Below are 21,502 nucleotides of genomic sequence, written 5' to 3' on the forward strand. Positions count from 1 at the left end.
TTCTAGTATTATTTTGCAGATGAATCGATGCAATATTAAATTATATTGGCTTTTCTTTGGAGTTTGGAAGAATACAGACTGTGCTGTAAGTTTTATTAAACGATAGACCACTTTGATAGTCCACCTGAGGTCACCCACCATTGGTCAACTTTTCCTTCTCTAGTGCACTGTCCCCTCAGATGCAACATCTTTCCCTCAGATACATCCCGCTTTGCCGGCAGCAGGGCGTTGCATCTGAGGGGACGGTGCATTAGAATTATCAAAGTGGTCTATCAAGTTTAATGAAACTTACAGCACAGTGACTATTCCTGGACTACTTTGCTTTGGATGTGTCCTCAGATGAAGTAGAAAAATGTGCGCCAGTTAATTCTTGATAGTATGTCTGCTTGCAATGAGCATAAGACTCCTGAGGCAGGCATTTTATATGCCGAAACACTGTGCCGTATCTTGATATTTTATGTTTAACGGAATAAATGTGACTTGTTGAACCTGTGGTTTGCCTAGCCCTCTTTCATTTCCCACTTTTTGGTTTGTTATTATACTACTTGACGCCATCTTGGAATTGTGAGACCCATAGTTGCTGCCATCTTGGAAAAGGGGGCACAGCCAGGGTGGTGTTATGATGTCTTCCTGTGACACGACCAAAAGGGGTGGGGCTTAGGGAGGAATTTTGTCACTTTCAGTGATGTCATCAGATGGGGTGGGGTGAGGGAGACAGATTGGGCTAAGGCGGTTCCTCAATTCTGATTGGCTGACAAACTAGAAGTAGGTGTGGCACCTGTCAAACCCAATTATGCAAATTAGGCTTGACAAAGGCTAATGTGCTTATTATTAACATACATCCCAGTTCAGTGTGCTATTTGTAGTCCTCGATATTGCCAATTGAAATCAGCACTTCAGGTCCCATAATGTATTAGGATAGGATTGTTAGAAATCTAGGACTGGCCCAGAATTTCCCTCCTGGAATTCAGTAGCTTGCTACTTTCTGGCTCTAACCATTAAGTAACTCCATTCAAAGCATTTGCTTGTCTAGTCCCTTTGCACACACTCAAACTATTAGTACTGCTGCTGCACCCACAGCTAGGCACTGTCCTTTTTCCTGCTATCTTTTGAGGGGTGAAATGTGGTGGAGGTGGGGGGAAGAAAGGGTTTGAGAAAAGAAGGAGGGGTCCATGGTAGGGGGCTCACACATGTTTGCCTAGTGTCCAATATATTGTTATGCCTGCCCTGCAGGGAGAGAACAGTCCAAAATACTTTTTCACAATGATGCATTCCATATTAGGATCTTGGCATTATTGTTGGCAATATGTTGAAATCTTGGCTTGGTGTGCTCTGAAGGTTAAAAGAGCAAATAGAATGCTAGGCGTTAAGAAAGGAATGAAAAATAAAACTGAGAACATCATAATGTGTTTCAGTTAGAGAATGACACGGGGACAAAGTTTGTCCCTGCCCTGTCCCTATCCCCACAAGCTCTGACCTTCATCTGCACAGGCCTCAAACAGTTTAGTACAATGCTAGAGATATAGAAAGAGATGCATTTACTCCTATATTGTACAAAGAAAAAAGCAACACTGGGCCTTCAGAACTAGGACAACAGGAGTATTTTATTGATCAATGACCCGACACGGGGCCGTGTTTCGGCGCTAACAAAGGCGCCTGCCTCAGGGGTCGATATGTTGCCGCAATAGCGTGCAGATAACAAGGCGCGATTGCCTTGAACCACTGGGTTTGTGATGGCGAAAAAAGCGCTGATAGCGCTCGCAATATCTCCTGTGTTCTGATCCGGAAAGCGCTAAAGGGCGCTAACTCTGATTGAAGATAAGTCCTCTATGGAAAAAAGGTTAAAAAACCGAAAAGGTTTTTAACCTTTTTTCCATAGAGGACTTATCTTCAATCAGAGTTAGCGCCCTTTAGCGCTTTCCGGATCAGAACACAGGAGATATTGCGAGCGCTATCAGCGCTTTTTTCGCCATCACAAACCCAGTGGTTCAAGGCAATCGCGCCTTGTTATCTGCACGCTATTGCGGCAACATATCGACCCCTGAGGCAGGCGCCTTTGTTAGCGCCGAAACACGGCCCCGTGTCGGGTCATTGATCAATAAAATACTCCTGTTGTCCTAGTTCTGAAGGCCCAGTGTTGCTTTTTTCTTTGGACTTGTTTGCTTGTATACTGTAGTGCCCTCTCTGTCTGTATTGTACTCCTATATTGTACAAAATATAAAGATGGCACGTGCCAGGGATGGTGTTAGGGGAGTGTGACTAGGGCAACTACACTTAGCCCCTGATCAGAGAGAGCTCCAAGCCTGATGATGAAAGCTGAAGAAAGTGCAGCCTGGTAGTGGGCTTTGGGGTCCTCTCCCAGATTTATGCCTGGGCCCCAGCCATGTCTAGCACGAGTTCTGGTAAAATGTACATTTCAAATCTGACATACTCTAATCACAAAATGCAAAATAAAATTATTTTTCTACCATTTGTTGTCTGGCCATTGTATTTTCAAAATCATGTTGGTCTCAGGCTCTGGTTTCTGCTTCTCTTCTCTTAACCCATTCCCCAGGTTCTCTTGTCCATTTGACTTCTCTCTCCATCCATCATCTCCATCATCCATCTTCCACTTCTATGTCCCTATCATCCCCCATGTTCAGCATTTCCCTTGTGCTCATATCCCCACATCCATCATCACCTCTATCTCCCTATCTTCTCACTTCTGTGTCTGGCATTGCCCCTCTGTGTCCATATACCATCCCCACACTGCATCTCCCCTTTGTGTCCCTGTTTCCCCCCCTCCCCACCATGCACATCATTCCTTCTCTTTCTGTTTCCTCCCTGTGTCCAGCTTATTCTCTCTCTCCCTCTTCCACACCAATATATTTCTCTCCTCTCCAGCTCAACCCAGATTCTCTCCTCTTTCCCCACCAGCATCTGGTTCACCTGCCTGCCCCCTTTCACTTTCTCCTTCTTGCTGTGGGCTCAGAATTTGTCACCCTTAGGTATTATTAGGAATGGAATGGAAATCAAAAATGAGTGTTAGAATACCTTTGTTTCACTCTGTGGTGCGACTGCACCTTGACTACTGTGTGCAATTCTGGTCACCGCATCTCAAAAAAGATATAGTGGAATTAGAAAAGGTACAGAGAAGGGCGAAGAAAATGATAAATGGGATGGGACAACTTCCTTATGAGGAAAGTCTAACGTGGCTAGGACTCTTCAGCTTAGAAAAGAGATGGCTGAGGGGAGATACGATAGAGGTCTATAAAATAATGAGTGGAATGGAACGGGTGGACGTGAATCATTTGTTTACTTTTTCCAAAAATACTAGGACTAGGGGGACATGCAATGAAGATGTTAAGTAGTAAATTTTAAAACAAATTGGAGAAGATATTTCTTCACTCATCTTGTAATTAAACTCTGGAATTCGTTGCCAGATAATGTGGTAAAAGCAGTTAGCTTAGCAGTGTTTAAAAATGGTTTGAATAACTTCCTTAAAGAAAAGTCTATAAGACCTTATTAAGATAGACTTGGGGAAAATCCACTGCTTATTTCAAAGATAAGCAGCATAAAATCTCTTACTGTTCTGGGATTTTGCCAGGTACTTATGTTCTATGTTCCCCTTGGTCCGGCATCTCTTTCCTTTCCCTCCAGCCCCTCTCTTCCCATTGGTCCAGTCCCTTCCCCTCTTCCCCCCCACGGGTGTCACTCTAGGAGGTTTTGGTGTCACACTTGCTGGCAGCGATTCAAACAGGCTGGCTCTGTGGTCTTCCTTCTGCCAAGTCCTGCCCTCTCTACTGCAGCTTCCTGTTTGACGCTAAACAGGAAGTTGCAGTAGAGAGGGCGGGACTTGGCAGGAGGAAGGCTATGGAGCTGGTCTGTGTGAATCGCTGCTAGCTGGCCGCAGGAAAGTGTAAGTGACTCCACCTCTTTTGAGGGCCACCCACAGGGGAGAAGAGAATGGATTTATTTATTTATTTATTTATATTTTACTGTGGGAACAAGGCTTTTTATTGTTCCCATGTAGTGGTAAAAAATTTTGTTCCCGTATCCGTGGTGATTTCTTTCTCTGAGGACAAGCAGGGCATTAATTCTCACAAGTGGATAACGTTCCACGGTGCCCGGTCTGGGCTTTATGACAAGCCAGAAGAGCTTTTGTGGAATGCGAGACATACTCAACCGCACATGCGCAGGTGCCTTCCCGAGCGCCTTTCGGGCGCAGTTACTGCTATTCTTTTTTTTTTACCGCGGTGAGAAGACTGTTTGTGACTTCTCTTTATGCCCAGTCTGAAGAGCTTCTTTTTTTGTGCCTTTTGGCGTGTTTTCAGCATTTTTTTTCACTGTGCTTTTTCAAGTGTTTGTTTTCCCTTTTCTTCCTATATCTTTTTAGCTTAATTTGTTCAATTTTTAAGTTTCCTTTATTTTCCGCCCACTAGGCCGCGTTTAGGCATCGTCTCCGGTCGGGTTTTTCCCGTTCTTTTTTTTTTTTTTTTTTTCCTGATGCCTTGCCCCTTTTCTTCAGGCACCATCGCGTCTTTTGATTTTACCGTCGGAAGGTTTTCTGTCCATGTCCTCTAAAGCTCCCAGTGACTTTAAGCGCTGTACCCGGTGCAATCGGACAATCTCTGGTACTGACACCCATTCTTGGTGTCTTCAGTGTCTAGGGCTCGACCATAGCCTTGCTAATTGTGTCCTTTGTCTTCATATGAAGAAAAGGACTCAACTTTCCAGAGAGGCTCAATGAGAGATTTTTGGAGCCAAGTCCAGGTCCTCGACATCAAAGACAGCATTAACATCAGTCTCTGTGCCTGCCTTGCTGTCCAGAGGTGCTGGGAGCAATAGTGTGTTGAGTGGGTCTCCACCTGTCTCGATGCTGACTGCTGCACAGGGCCCCCGGATCGGTACCCAAGAAGCAGTGGTTCTGGGAGGATCGCTCCCTCTCTGTTCAGGAGATGCCGGTGTGCCTGCTCCAGGCAGCCAGGACCCGACTCCCATCTTGGCCCCATCAGTTTTATAGCCTGTCTTGGAGCCGATTGCCCCAGTCTTTACTGGTGTCAAGCCTTAGTGATCGTATGCGGGCCTTGCTCCCTGAGCTGTTGGATGGCATCTTGCATTGGTGTCAGGGGTGCTTGCGCATACTGTCTAGCCTGCTGTGGCCCCACTTGGCCCTCAGCCTGCAGTGCGGCCTCCGGTGCTGCGTGTGGCCTCGTCGACTGCCACCCAAGCCAGTACCTCTTTAACGTTGGTAGAGGTTCGCCAGAGTTGAGGTGGGAGCTGACTCCTCGACACCCCTCTTGGGAACATAGGGACAGGCTCGCTCTCAGCCCTCCCACAAAGAGTTTTTGACTGACACCAATGAGGAATGCGCCTGGGAGTCAGAGGAGGATCCACGGTACTTTTCGGAGATTGAGCGCTATGGCATCTCATCTGAACCCTCCCCTCTGTTTCAAAGGAGAAAGTTTCCTCCTGAGAGCATTTTGTTCCCTTCTTTTGTAAAGGAAGTGGCTGAGGCTATTCCATTTCATTTGGAAGTGGAGGATGAGCCCAGGGCTAAGATGCTCGAGGTCCTAGACTATACGTCTCCTCCTTGGGAGGCTGTGACTGTCCCTCTCCACAAGGTACACAAGGAAATCATCGATAGGAACTGGGAGTCCCCTCTATCTGTTCCTGTCATGCCTCTTGCCAGCCTGCTCAGGCTGAACCCTATCGCGCTCGTTCTCATCAACAGCATGTGCCTAAAGCCCCTGCTGCTCCCCAGTCTAAGCAGGGGGTGTGCTTTTGACTGACTCCAGCAGAGCATAACCACTGTCAGTGTGTACTGAACAACCTGCAAGTTCGGGGAGGCTCAAGTTTTTCCACGAAAGATGGCCCACTATAACCTCTGACCGGTGAGTTCTACAAATAATCCATCTTGGATACTCACTAAATTGACTTTGAAAACCTTCAAATTGCCCACTGTGGGCTCATTACTTCAGCTCTCAAGTGCTTGCAGAGTAACTCTGTGCCCTTCTACTGGCCCATGCGGTCGAACCCATTCCACCAGGGGAGGAAGGGCGGGGATTCTATTCCAGGTACTTCGTGCAGGGGGGGGGGGGGGGGGGGGATGCGTTCCATCCTAGATCTAAGGTCCCTGAACAAATTCCTGGTCAAAGAAAAGTTCAGGATAGTTTCCCTGGGCACCCTTCTCCCCGTGATTCTGGAAAATGATTGGCTGTACTCTCTGGACTTAAAAGATGCATATACTCACATTCCAATTTTTCCAGCCCACTGGAAGTATCTTCGGTTTTGGCAGGGAACATATCACTACTAGTACCGTGTGTTGCCTTTTGGCCTAGCGTCATCTCCCATGCTATTTGCCAAATGTCTAGCAGTAGTCGCAGTGGCGCTTTGCAGACTGGAAGTCCACATGTTCTCTTACCTCAATGATTGGCAGGTAAAGAGCACGTTGGAGGATGGTGCGGGGGAGTCCATGCGGAGAACTATTCGGGTGCTAGAACTACTAGGGTTTGTTATAAACTACCCCAAGTCCCATCTTCACCCTGCACAACAATTGGAATTCATTGGAGCCCTGCTTGATACACAAGGTTTGAGCCTTCCTCCCAGTTCCAAGGACGGACACTGTAGTTGCATTGGCCTCTCAGGTTCGAGCCTCTCAGTAGGTCACGGCTCGGCAGATGTTGAAGTTGTTAGGCCACATGGCTTCCACAGTTTGTGACACCTATGACATGCCTTCACATGAGATCAGCCCAATGGACCCTAGCCTCCCAGTGGTTCCAGTCTGCAGGAGACCCGGAAGATGTCATCCGAGTGTCTCCAGACCTTGTTCACTCTCTGCTCTGGTGGACTGTTCAATCCAATTTGACCCTAAGACAGACTTCCATTCCAAATTCCTCAGCCACAAAAATTGATGATGACTGATGCATCTCTCCTAGGTTGTGGAGCTCATGTAAATGCGTGTCATACTCGGGGAGCATGGTCCCTCCAGGAAAGAGGTCTTCAGATCAATCTTCTGGAGCTCCGGGCGATCTGGAATGCTCTAAAGTCTTTCAGAGATTGGCTGTTAAACCAGATTATGCTCATTCAAGTAGACAACCAGGTTGCAATGTATTACACCAACAAGTGTGTGTGTGTGGGGGGGGGGGGGGTACCGGATCACACCCTCTGTGTCAGGAGGCCATCCGGATGTGGCGCTGGGCTCGCTAACACAGCATGTTCCTTCGGACCACTTATCTGGCTGGCACAAACAGCCTGGCTGACAGACTGAGCAGGGTTATGCAACCTCATAAGTGGGGTCTCAATATGGGCATTGCCCGTGAGATCTTCAGAGAGTGGGGCACCCCTTCGGTGCATCTCTATGCCACTCAAATGAATCATAAAGTTCCTCAGTTCTGCTTCAGGTCCACAACAGACTAGCGTCAGATGCCTTCGTCCTGCATTGGGGGACAGGTTTGCTGTGTGCATATCCTGCCATTCCTCTTGTGGGGTAGACACTGCTGAAACTCAAGCAAGACCACGGGACCATGATATTAATCATGCCTTACTGGCCTTGGCAGCTCTAGTTCCCTCCTCTTCTGAAGTTATCCTCCAAAGAACCATGGAGGTTGGAGTGTTTTCTGACCCTTATCATGCAGAACGATAGATCTCTTCTACATCCCAACCTTCAGTGACTGGCCATGACGGCCTGTATGGTGAGAGCCCAGAATTTGCTTCTTTTCGTCTGTCAGAGGGTGTTTCCTGAGTCTTGCTGGCTTCCAGGAAAGATTCCACTAAGAGGTGTTATATTCTTTCAAATGGAGGAGGTTTGGCATCTGGTGTGAGGGCAAGTCCCTAGATCCTGTTTACTGTCCTACACAGTCCCTGCTTGAATACCTTCACCTTTCCGAGTCTGGTCTCAAGACCAACTCCGTAAGGGTTCACCTCAGTGTAATCAGTGCTTTTTATCAGCGTGTGGAGGGTAAACCTATCTCTGGACAGCCTCTAATTGTTTGCTTCATGAAAGACTTCCACCTGTGGCATGGGACCTGAACTTCATTCTCACCCAGCTAATGAAAGCTCCTTTTGAGCCACTGAATTCCTGCCATCTGAAGTACTTGACCTAGAAATTTGTTTTCTTGGTGGCTGTTATTTCAGCTCGTAGGGTTAGTGAGCTTCAGTCTCTAGTAGCGGATGCACCTTATACCAAGTTTCATCACAACAGGGTAGTCCTCTGCGCGCACCCTATGTTCCTACCAAAGGTTGTGTCGGAGTTCCTTCTGAACCAGTCGATTGTCTTGCCAACATTTTTCCCCTGACCTCATGCTCATCCTGGCTAGAGCACCTTGCACACCTTGGACTGCAAGTGAGCATTGGCCTACTACATGGAGCAGACTAGGCTCCACAGACAGTCCACCCAGTTTTTTGTTTCTTTTGATCCCAACAGGATGGGATTTGCCATCAGGAAATGCACAATCTCTAATTGGCTGGCAGATTGTGTTTCTTTCACTTATGCCCAGGCTGGGTTGACACTGGAGGGTCATGTCAAGACTCATAATGTCAGAACCGTGACTGCGTCGATAGCCCACTTGCAGTCAGCGAGGTTGTGACGTGGTCTTCAGTCTACACATTCACATCTCATTACTGCTTTGAGCAGGATACCCAATTCAACAGTTGGTTCGGGCAGACAGTATTGCAGAATCTGTTTGGTGTGTAGAATCAACCCCCCCCCCCCCCCCCCCCCCGGGCCCATTTTATTCTGTTCCAGGCTGCAGTCTTACTCAGTTTGTATATAGTTTCAGGTTGATCTGAGTCATGTCCTTGCTGTTGCGAGGCCCAGGGATAGTATATGGGTGGCAGTCTTCAAGTCTTGCTATAGATTTTTTTTTTTCTAATTGGACTTGGGGACATTTATCCCCCCCCCCCCCCCCCCCGCCCTGAGTTACTTCATTGTTGCTTCTGCTTTGTGTTTAGGACTATTTTCCTTCTGAAAGGTGACATCTTTTGTCTAGTTCCCTTGGAACAGATTTCCTCAGGAAATGGATAGCACAAAGTATAGGCTCTGCCTGTAATTTGCACCATCCACATCTTTCAGTTGTGAGACCATAAGAATTGCATACTGGATTGGACCAAATGTCCATCCATTCCAGTGTCCTGTGTCCAACTGTGGTGAGTCCAGGTCACAAATACCTGGCAGAATACCAAAAAGTTGCAAGTTGGTACTGATCCCAGGGATAAGCAATGGCTTTTACCAGTCTGCTTTAACAATTTATCGACTTCACTTTCGGAAATTTGTTCAGATCCTTTTTAAACATGATTAACTTCTTTTACCACATTCTCCAGCAGCAAGTTTTAGAGCTCCACTATATATTGAGTATTACTCATTTGTTTTAAATGTGCTGTACTACTTTGTAACTTCATGGTGTGTCCCCTAGTGTCTGTACTTTTTCTAATTCCATTATATATTTTTTTGGGATACAGCAACCAGAATTTCATATATTACTCAATGGAGCAATACAGAGGCATCATGATAACTCTTTTGGAGGGATCTTTTACTAAAGTTTGCTGAACAGTTAACATGCAAATTGGCATACTTGTGTGGAAGCATTAATATAAGTACATAAGTATTGCCATCGAGCCCAGCATCCTGTTTCCAACAGTGGCCAATCCAGGTCACAGATACCTGGCAAGATCCCAAAAATGTACAAAACATTTTATACTGCTTATCCCATGCTGTTACTGCGATAGCATGGTGATTAGCATGCAGTGATTCATGCAGTAATCCATGTTGTTAGGAGGTGGGAGCCAGACAGGTCACAGAAGAAGAATGTTAGTGTGCTGTACGCAATGTACACTAATTAGCTCAGGAGGCGAAGTGCATCCGTGCTAATTGCAACAAATTTTACATGCACCAGTACAGTTTTTAGTGCTGTAATAGCAGAGAATGTGCTGGGCATGCTTCTAGCAATTACCACATAGCCTTTGCATTTAGCATGCTTTAAGGTTTTGCTGTTGAGGCATGCTAAGCACAAAAAGTTAGTGCAGTTCTATCTTATTCTCTGTTCTACTGCTGCAAAGCATCCCCACAATATAACATTGCAACCACCATGCTAAGCTGTAGTGGTGGTGGTAGCAGGGTGATGTTCTATGTTTCCACACATCACTTAGCATTGAAGACCAAAAAATTCTACTGTGGTCTCATCGGACTACAAAACCTTCTTTCAAAGGTTATAAACACAATGCACAATGGACAAGGTTCTGTATATCACGTCTAAAAATTCAGCACCGAAATGAAATTCACCTAAGCGTATTCTATAAAGTATGCCTTAATTAGGTGTACTTTATAGAATAAGTCTAATTTTCCGCATGGTTTATAGAATACACTGAGCAGCGGTCCGCACGACTAAATGTAGTCATGGGCAGTTACGCCAAACCTGGTGTAGATGGTGATGGCTAAATTGTGTGTGGCGCATAGATTTTTTAACGCCCACGACCTGCCCATTTCACTGCCATGTCCAACTTAGAATTTACACACAGCACGTTATAGAATACGCTTAAACAATTCTACATGTAAATTCCAATTAATGCCAATTAGTGTCAATTGCTTGCTGACAATTATCAGCTCTAATTAGTTAACCAATCAGGTTATGTGCATTGTTATGGAATGCACGTCAATTTTCACATGGAAATTTCAGCACAATATATAGGATCGGGGCATATGGCTTTTCTTTCCACCCTTGCGTGTGGCGCATAAATTTTAGAATGTCCACGACCTGCCCATTCCACTGCCATGGCCTACTTAGAATTTACACACAGCACATTATAGAATACGCTTAAACAATTCTACATGTAAATTCCAATTAATGCCAATTAGTGTCAATTGCTTGCTGACAATTATCAGCTCTAATTAGTTAACCAATCAGGTTATGTGCATTGTTATGGAATGCACTTCAATTTTCACATGGAAATTTCGGCATAATATATAGAATTGAGGCATTTGGCTTTTCTTTCCACCTTTGCATATACAATATGTTTGTAAAATTTTATTTCCATATAACTACAGAACCTAGTTATTGCGTATAAGGTTACTCTATTCTAAAGAGGAGGAAAAACGCCTCAAGAAAAAGCTTTTCCCATAATTATAAATGGGATAAAAGCTATCGTTTCATCATCATGGGCGACATGATGATGAAACGATAGCTTTTATCCCATTTATAATTATGGGAAAAGCTTTTTCTTGAGGCGTTTTTCCTCCTCTTTAGAATAGAGTAACCTTATACGCAATAACTAGGTTCTGTAGTTATATGGATTTATGATTTATTAGATTGAACCAGTTCCCTACTGATATTTTTAGTTCATATCTGTAAAATTTTATTGGCATTATTATTGAACAGATTTTTCTCCAGTCTCAGCTAGAGATTTCTTTTTTAAGAGAACCACAGTCTTGGTCCTCTCAGTGACTTACTCGAGGTTTTCCTTAACCCATGACTACTGACTTTGTACGGATGGACCTGATCAAGGCCCTGTCTTGGTGGTGCCACATTTCACGGTGGTGAAACAGTACCCTATTTGAAACTTATAGCCTCCCCCTAATCTGTACCTTCTGAGTAATTTATCCCTGAGTTTGTTCAGCATGCCTGGATTTGGTATATTTAGACCTTTGTTTCAAATTCACTTCATACAACAGAAACAGCTTGATTTTTTTTTTTTTTTTTTTTAATCCAAGATATTTGAATTGGCTTTCTTACTGAACTTGGACACAGATGGGCTGTGTTTAACTTAGTATGGACCTTGTTATTTCAGTTTTTGGAAGTTTAGCTACTTTTTTTTTTTTTTTTTTTTGCAGTGACAAAAAGGTGTTAATGCAGTTACAGCTTTTTTTTTTTTTTATTTCTATATTCTTTAATTGGTCTTTGCTGCAATTTTACAATATGTTGTGTAGAATGGTGAAATGAAGTGCTGCTTGAATGGTTTCTGCTTTTTTTTCTGTTGTTGTTTTGGGACATAGAATCTGAAAAATGTACACAGGTATAAAGACTTGTAAAATACACCCTGGCTGATATTGAGCCCCGGGAGGCAGGCTGGTTAAATCCCACAATTGGCACTGAGCCTGGATATTCAATGTCGGGCTGTTTCTGGTGACCAACTTTGCATATCCGGTTTTTGTTTGGCCGGTTTAAACATAACCGGCCAAGTCAATATTCAGCGCTGGCTGGTTAAGTTTATAGTGGCCAAAGACAGGCCTGCTATTTGGGTGGCCCAATTTGGCCACCAAACTTGGCTAGCGATATGTTAACTTTTCATGGCTAGCTGGTTATATCACACAGTATAGCCGGTTAGCTGCTGTGCACTAAATGGTAATATTCTGCATAGGTAACTGGCTATCTCACACTGAATATTAGCACTTAGGGGTCCTTTTACTAAGCTGCAGTAAAAAGTGGTCTGCGGTAGTGTGGGCACATCTTTTTGACACGCACTGGGCCATTTTTTACTGTGGCTGGGGAAAAGGCTATTTAATCATCCGGGAAATGGGCCTATGCTAATATTAAAACTAGCATTCACCTATTTATGACCTGAGCCCTTACTGACACCTATTGACCTAGTGGTAAAGGCCCACATGGTAACCATATAGCGTGCCAACGTGGGCACACTGCCGGTTACCACCAGGAACGCTCCTGCGGTAAATTTTCTATTGCGAGATTCAGTGTGTGCCAAAATCGGAATTACCGTCATGTGCACGTGCTACCCCGGCGGCAGTGCAATTTGGGCGCATGCTGTTCACGTTTTAGCCCTCCTGCGCCATTGAAAAGGGCCCCTTAGCACTTCCAGCCAGGAGCCGTTTCAGGCTGGTTAAATAGCACTGAATATCAGCCAAAACATGGTTAGATGCAGCCAAGCATGTATGCACGTCTGAGTGTTTATGACAAACTTATTTTACTTAGGGTTTATAATTTTGGTGTTTGCTCCCAGGGGGTTTCAGTGAGATTAAAAAAGCTTGATTTAGTTTATTACTTTCAAAAAGTTGGAAGAATGTATGTATTTTGCAATCCATATTTGAGCTGAGTAGTCAAAATCAAAAGTAAGGAGATCTACCTAGAAGTATGATGTCCTGAAATGAAATGGCTTGGCTTCTTAGGTAGACAACTACTCTGATGTTTTAGAGTTTTCAGTTTCTGATCAACATTACTTTTGGTAACCAAAAGCTCATATTCATTTTACTGTTGATAGTGTGGTTTACAAATGTTTCAAATAAATAAAACAATACTACACATTTTATTTTGACTTTGAGCTGTCATTTTGTGCCATAGTTTGATAATTTGGTAACAATCAGGCTGTCAACTACTTGAAAAAGCTGTTAGATTTTTAATGCAGACCTTTTTATTTCCACTTTTATTTTATACTTTTTTTCATGTAGTAAACATATTCAAAAGCACAAAAGATTAAAAACAGGCTGATGTAGTATATTAAGGGGTCCTTTTACAAAGGCGTACTAGCATTTTTAGTGCATGCTAATGATTAGTGCTTGCTAAACGCTGGAGATGCCCTTAGGAATATATGAACAATCCAATTTAAACGGTATCAATATTATATTTTATAGGAGGGGGTTTCTCGTAGACAATTCCCAATTACTACCCAGCTCCAAGCATTTCTTAACCTATCTCATATATATTCTTTAATGGGTATTAGACATTGGATCCATCAGATAACCATGTCACCACCATTCAGGCTATATTATGAGCGAGGCACTTTTCTATGGTGGGCATGTATTTGTCATTGATCCATCAATTTTAATATTCTCAATCTTTAAACTTCCATCCATTAATTTGATTTTTCAATATACTATAAACAAACTTGCACTTAGCTTAGCTGAAGTTTTGCACTGTGTTTTTTTTCTGTTTTTGAAGCTTTGAAGTTTCCTTTTTTTTTAAAAAGATTAACTCATCTCGGAGACATCATCTGATCAGATGATGTCTCCGAGATGAGTTAATCTTTTTTTAAAAAAGGAAACTTCAAAACAGAAAAAAAAACAGTGGAATAGCAAAACTTCAGCTAAGCATGCCTTAAATCTATTATAGAAAAGGCCTTCACCACTTTAACTAGTAAGCCATTTTAGGCCTTTCCATTTTATTTCCAATACCCAAGCTGCCTCCTATACCTTATTATTCGATTTTGTAATAATTTCCATAGCCACCAAGGTTAAGAAGGGAGCTCTTAAAATATCTAGGATGTTAATTGAAATTTGGATTCTAACTGTAGTATCTCTATACAGGTCACCAAAGCCCTAATTATTGTTTATTGGCTATTAACATAATATTGTATTAAACATCTTGGATATGATTACAGTTATTTTAGTTTAATAGATTATCCTGTAAAACTACAGGCTTTATAACAGCATTGTAATCTACTGAACTTTCTTAGTTTTTAGAATTGGCATTTTGAAGGGTCTGTATTTTATTTACCTGCTACATTTATTAACATGTGGTGTTCGTTGCCGGACTAGTTCAGATAAGTAGGTTAAGTCAACCTACTAGCAGATGAAGACAGTAATACTGGGAATTTTTTCCATATAGGCTGGTGATTCTCAGAACCCTTTCAGTATTTGCTCAGTCTTCAGCAGAAGGGACAGACGGGGCTTGTGTGACGAGGAAGAAAACAAATGTGTTAGGGAGCCATACTTACTGGAAGCTTGGTCTTAGAGCCCCAGAGGACTTCAGAAGGCAGTAGCCTGTCCATTTGGGCCACTCCCCTGACTTTGGTGGAGCCCTAAGTATCTTACCCAAAATAATGTTGGATAAAGATTTGTGTGTTTTTGTTTTGTTTTTTTTTTAATTAAAAAAAAGTTTCCAGGACAGAGCCATGTGTCAGGAGCAGGGCAAGCTGTGACCATGTTGGGTGCCTCACATATGGAACGGGGGAAATGCAGTGAAGTTTTTTCTTGGTGAGGCAATTGCTACCAAGAAGAGCCTATAGTAGAGAGCCTTAATTTAAGTTTTCCAGAGACGGGGTCTCACTGCGTGTCATGTTCTACCCTTTTTTTTTTTCTTCTTCACGTCTCTTCACTCTGAAATGGTAACATGTTTCTTAAGAACTTTCGTGCTAAAGCAGAACAGGAATGCTTTCTTCAGTGGGCCCACAACTTATTTTTCTCTGAAATTGGTTTCTGCCTCGACAGTATCGTCCTTATTTCATTTATGATCTACCAATCAAATCCTAGTATAAAGAACTTGTCAGTTGTGATAGGCTTGCTTGCAAATACTGAGTAGCACCTTATATTGTAGAAATATATCTGGTTTAGGAGTATCAAGTAAAAGGAATGGTGTAAGTAGCTAGAACATGCTTGGTTATTGTTTTATACTCTTTCCCTTTTAGCCTGTTAGTCTAGGCAGTCAGTAATGTTTACAGCAAAGAATGTTGAAAGTATGAAAAGACTTTTAATTTTTCCCATTTTATATGGCCTTATTAACAGGCCAGAGCAGTCATCTTGTCATTCTGGTAATGTGCTTCTTTTTTTTTTTTTTTTTTAAATAGCAATTTATGATGGCAAATAAATTGGATACGGCAATGTGGGTTTCTCGGTTGTTCACAGTGTACTGCTCAGCTTTGTTCATCCTTCCTCTTTTAGGGTAAGTGTTTACGGTTTTGGTTTGTCCCTTTTGGCTGGTTCACATCGGATGTCGTGCATTTTAATTGTTTACTTAAGCAGCAAAACAAAACAAAAAAAATCCATGGGATTGGAGAGAATGAAGATACAGCTATTTAGCCTTCCAGTTTCTCATTAATCTTTTGACAAGAAAGGAGAGAGAGAGTTACATTCTATCAGTGTTCTTAATTGAAAGAAGCAAGAGCCAGTGACAGCTCCTTCGCTCTCTTTCTTAATGCACATTCATCCCTTCATCTTCTCTAGAGGCTTATGGCTTTGTTGTCTTACAATGTCTGTTTTCTGCCTGTACCATGTAGCCCTCACTGACTGAATTGTGTGGTGGCCAAACCTCTATGCTTTTCTCATGAAACTGCAGTGTTAGGGGGAAAAACCCAGAACAGTTTGTTCTGGAGGTAGTACGAACAGCAAGCTGCTGACTAAGGTGGAGGGGGAAAATAATTTGAGATAGGGTATGGGTGTAGACAGAACAATGAAGGCTGAATGCGATAGAGGTGTTGGGTTTTGCGACTTAGTGGGATATGAATGGGAGCAGCCATATAGGGGAGAATATCTCACAAACTGGAGGGGGGGGGGGGAGTGAGTAGGAAGCTCACAGACTTTGTCTCTGAGCTTAACTGAATGCTGTGCTGATCACATCATTAGACAGCCAGTAAAGACAGTGGGGGTGGTCAAAGGAAGGAGGAGTCACCAAAAAAATCGGACCTTAAGCTTTATTGAGAGGAGACCTGATTTGCCAAGTTGCGGCTTATAGCCTGCATCAGCAGTCTAGAGAACATATATAAGAAAAAAAAAGAAAGAGTATTGAAAAACATAAATGAATACAAAATGTCAAAAAATTAAAAGGTCAGGTTAAAAGTTACTAAGCCGTGTGGTATTGCCGACAGTGAATTGGTTGTGTCGATACTAGTGCACAACCAGCCATGCTAGCGGCTTAGTAAACCCCAGCATAAGATTTTTACTATCCGGCTCTTAATGATAAATGTACGTAACCAATTGAGTAGTCGCTCCTAAAAACAAAAATGAATATCAACATTCATATCTATAAATCACTATTAGTAAAAATATATAAAGAAGTTAGGTACAAAATAGAAAATATGAAATGTATGTACGACAATGTGAATACATGTGCTATATAATACATCTTGACAGTACAGCTACTTATTAGTCGATGGCTCCCAACATCAACGTGGTAAAAATTCATCAAATAATGTTTTCTTCCAAAAAATTAAAACATCAACCCGGGGCTTCTGCATATCGTGTCTTAATTTCCGTGTGGAAATCGAAGCTTATTCTGTAGCAATGCACATAATTTAATTGGTTAACTAGCTAAATGGCATTAAGTGCAATTTACATGCAGAACTAGCTAAGCATATGCTGTAACATGGTGCGCATAAATTCCAAGTCACACAGTTGAAAAAGGGCATGGTTATGGGCGTGGAATGGGTGGATCGTGGGCATTTTGAAAATATACTAATCATTTCTATAGCGCTACTAGATGTACGCAGCACTGTACACTTGAACGTGAAGAGAGACAGTACCTGCTCGACAGAGCTTACAATCTAATTAGGACAGACAAACAGGACAAATGAGATAGAATACACCCGTTCTGCACCTAATTTAGGCATCAGGATTTACGCCAAGTAAAACATGGCCTAAATGGAAGCAACCAAATTTGGTTGCGTGGAGAGGCGCTTGGCTTATTTGATTAATATGCCACACGGAACTTTAAGCCCATTCTATAACATTTTGGCATACTTTAGAGAATACGCCTAGGCGTATTTTTTTTTTTTTTTACTGCACAGATTTTTTAGCTGCCATATAGAATCTAGCCCCATATATCTAAAATACTGGCAATTTATAAAATAATCTAATAAGTTAACATTGTTATTTCCAATTCTAAAATATATATTTTTTATTTAAGAAAACAAAACAAGGCAAATCAAAATCAATAACTACTTCTACTGATTCATTTTATAAAAACATACTAACTCAAAAACACTGTATGTAATCTATCAAACATATAAATGGCAAGTGACCGTACTCGCAAATGCGCAGTACAGACTTTCGTCTCTGTCCCGCCCTCGCGTCATGATGTCAGAGGGCGGAACAGAGAGGGAAACGGAGTCGAATTGTTGGACGCCGCCTGGACAGGAACATCGCGCAAAACAACCTCCCCCCTCCCTATCGGGCCCCCTGCACTGACCTGACAGCGCCTCTCACCTGGAATGACAACAATAAAACTGCAAAAAAGGGGCACATAACTTTTTTAGTGCACAATGAGACCCTTTTAATAAGCCACATGGGTAGCATGCGCCAAATCAACCCTACTGCTAGAGTAGCGCAGGTGCCCGGCAGTAGTTCCAGAGTTGGCAGGCGCAGTTTCCTGTGATAGAAAATAATTTTCTATCACGGTGGTATTCCTGGCAGTAATAGCACGGCTACATTGCCGCATGCTGCTTGATTACTGCACAAGTAGCACATGAGCCCTTACCACATTCTAAATAGGTGGCAGTAAGGGCTCAGGTAGTAAATAGCTGCACGCTAATTTTAATATTGGCACATGGCCATTTACTGCCCCATTTTTAAAAAGGCCTTTTTCCCACCGCAGTAAAATAAAATGGCCCAGTGCACGCCAATTTCACACGCCAAAATTACTGCAGCCCACATTTTACTGCGGCTTAGTAAAAGGGCCCCAATGTGAATTCTTTAAAGGGCAGCATATGAAACGATAGAACTTGAAGTATCACATTGAGAGCTAGATGGATGGTAAGAAATCTTTTTAAACTTTTTTTTATTTTTTACCTTTGTATTCATTTGTATTTTTCAATACTGTCTCCAATGTTTTTATATATGTTCTGTAGATCCCTGATGCAGGCTGTAAGCTGAAACTTGGCCAAGTCAGGTCTCTCTTCAGTAAAGCTTTTTGGTGACCGCTGCTAGCTTTGCTTTCTGCAGAGTTCGTTTTTTCACATAATTGGATAGGCCAGCCATACCTTCCTCCCCACCCCCCACCCCCCACACTTTAGAGTACCACCTGCTCTGTCCAGTAGCTGTCTTGCTTGGCTTTCGTACTGATGTTCTGACGTTTTAACAATATGGCCCACCATGTGAAAAATAGAGATCACTGCCTTATTTTCCTTGTTAATCACCATTTACAGTATCAGCAGTCACAGTATGGTTCCCAGCTTTTAAACAGCCATCATTAGTATTGCTAGGTAAGAGCTTAAGCAATTGTACAATAATGATGCAATCCCTTAGTGAATAATATATCTTGGTTTTTGTGTTGCTGTTGTATGATAAACTGTCCTTTGTTAATTTACAGATTGCAAGAAGCAGCAACCTTTTACCAGCGTGCCTTGTTGGCCAACGCTCTCACCAGCGCCCTTCGGCTCCACCAGCGTTTACCTCATTTCCAGTTAAGCAGAGCATTCCTGACTCAGGCCTTGTTAGAAGATAGCTGCCACTACCTCTTGTATTCTCTCATCTTTGTCAACTCTTACCCTGTTACAAGTATCCTTGACATCTTCATTTTATGACAGCTTTATTTCAGTATCAACAAAAATAAGGCAGACCAATGGGAGTAGGCTGCTAATCAGTAACAAGTAAATAGAAATTAAGCCCCACACTTCTTGTTTAACACTTATTTTTTTTCAAACAGCTTTGTAATAACAAGTGAATGTTGATGTCCTTCCTTCAAAATATTAGTCCTCTTAACCCTGGGCAGACCAGATCAATGGTTATATCCTTCCTTTCAACAGAGAGGCACAGATTAAATTGTTTAACCTCTGTATATAGCCTGGTGCAGTCAAGAAGTTAATCGGTGTTCTCCAGCAGATGGACGGATATATGTGCTGCTGCAGTAATGAAGAATGAATGACTCCTATAGCAGAGGCTCTGGCGGTATGCTTCTGCACAGAAACCAAAGGCTGGGGCCCAAGGGAAGAGTAAATGCAATAGTCATGGTGGTTGATCTCCCAGGAAACCAACGTTGTGAGGGCTGTTTCCGTCTGCAGCACTGTTAGCCCCTCTGCAAGAGAGCAAGGGACTCTGGAGCTCTGTCTGCAGTACTTGCTAGCACCAGTGGCTGCCTGCCAAGAGGAAATACAGTAGCAGGCTTTTAGAAATAACAGGCTGTAGCTGAGCACCAGTGCCTGGTGAAATGGCTGAGCCCTTCAGCAACATGCAGAGCTATCTAGTGATGGGCCGTGAACACGAGAAGCTCCTCCACTGCTGTTTCTTGTGATGGGCAGTTTCCCTAGAATTAAATTTGATGAGGATTCAGGCTTAGTGCAGCAGTTACAGCCTAAGACTTTGCACAAGGAGCCCTGATTACAACAAAGGTCCTTGGAGTCTATACAATACAATAAAACAATTTATATTCCACTACTCTTCTAAAATAAGTGGAGTGTGGAGCATAAGAGGCTAGACCAATTAGGAAGTACAGTAGAAAAGAAATTAATATAATGGTTACCTTCTACATTCCTGAAAAAGAAAAGTTTTTAATTTCTTCTGAAATTCTTCTAATGAAGTTTCAGCCTAATGTGTAAAGAAAGGAGTTCAACACAATGCAGCTTGGTGTAAGAGAGAAGAATTAAAGAATCTTTTCAATTTTACTCCCACCACTGAAGGAAAAGACAGTTGTCTAGACTTTTTCAGTCGTATTAAGCTCCCTTTATGAGGCATATAAAGCAACTGACAACACATGTGGAGGGACATATCCCAAAATAATTTTATGGTTCGGCATACAAAGTATAAAATGAACTTGGGTGTAGACTGGGAGCCAGTGTAGCTCCCTCAGAATGGGAGAAACATTGTCATACTACTTTGCTGTCATCACAAACCAGGCAGCTGTATTTTGAAGGGTCTATAATACCTTCAGAATCATTTGAGAAGTACCTACATATAAAAGATTGCAGTATATTCTAAATGTAGCAAAACAAACATCTGGAACAGAAGCCTAAAGGGTGTTGGGGGAAAAATGTACTTTCTAACATTCTGTAATTGTTGCAGCTTGCAGAAGCTTCTTATAAGAGCATTGTTCTGATGATCAAATTTTAAATTGGAACTCCCAACACCGTTAGGACAGAATTCAGTGTGAGTACAGCTTGGATAGGGCACTAGAGGTCACAGAAGTGGGAATCCAGGGAAAGAGAAGAATTTTTAATTGTACGGTCTCAGCTGTCAAGGAGCACTGACCTGGAAAGGCTGAAGGCTTTAGAGCCTTAAGTTGCACCATCAAGCCTGGAAAGTTTCTGAAGGGAAACTAGGCGTTGCTGGAAAGGCAGTGGAAATATGTTGATCCTTGCCAAAGAAAAGCTCACAGGTTTATTTATTTATTTGCTGCATTTGTATCCCACATTTAGGTTAGGATGAGCTGACCCTTATCACCTAGTGGACTGCACAAAAGAGCGTATTACCTTTTCTGATGCTGAGTCTTTCCTCTCCGCCTTCCTGCATACAGCTAAGGTAGTGCATTTTTTTTTTTTTTGCAAGGCAGTTCGCTAAATTGAAAGCAAGTGTTTAATTAGCTCTACCCAATTCAGAGCCCTCAGGATTATACTGCCCTAAAAAGCCAAATTTTTGTCAAAACTAAGCTAACTTTCCAGATGTACAGTAGTTTCTGTGTATTTCTTAATATGGAAGCCATTTAACATTTTGGATGTGTTTTTAAGTCTGTAGCAAAAGTCCAATATACTATCTCTTGATAAATGGGAGATATGTTAAGCCAGAACACAGTACTGTTTTAGTTTTGGTTAAGAATTACATCATAGGGATTTATTCAAAGAAATCTTTTTTTTTTTTTTTTTTTTTTACTTATTTACATTCTCAACAGTTTTTGAGAGCCGTATAGCTCTCGTGAATCTCTTGAAGCTGTGCAAATGC

At 42.4% G+C, this 21,502-nt stretch overlaps 1 protein-coding gene across 1 annotated transcript in view; it reads left to right on the plus strand.

Moving 5' to 3' along the window:
- The window catches only part of TMEM33 (transmembrane protein 33), a 42,813-nt gene that overhangs the window by 2,100 nt on the left and 19,211 nt on the right, over positions 1–21,502 (plus strand). The window contains exons 3-4 of the mRNA XM_030191339.1: positions 15,487–15,581; positions 18,942–19,129. Of these exons, the coding sequence (XP_030047199.1) occupies positions 15,487–15,581; positions 18,942–19,129 (283 nt within the window). The remainder of the gene's footprint in view (positions 1–15,486; positions 15,582–18,941; positions 19,130–21,502) is intronic.

The sequence above is a fragment of the Microcaecilia unicolor genome, chromosome 2, assembly GCF_901765095.1.
Source record: "Microcaecilia unicolor chromosome 2, aMicUni1.1, whole genome shotgun sequence".
In the NCBI taxonomy this organism is placed as follows: Eukaryota; Metazoa; Chordata; class Amphibia; order Gymnophiona; family Siphonopidae; genus Microcaecilia; species Microcaecilia unicolor.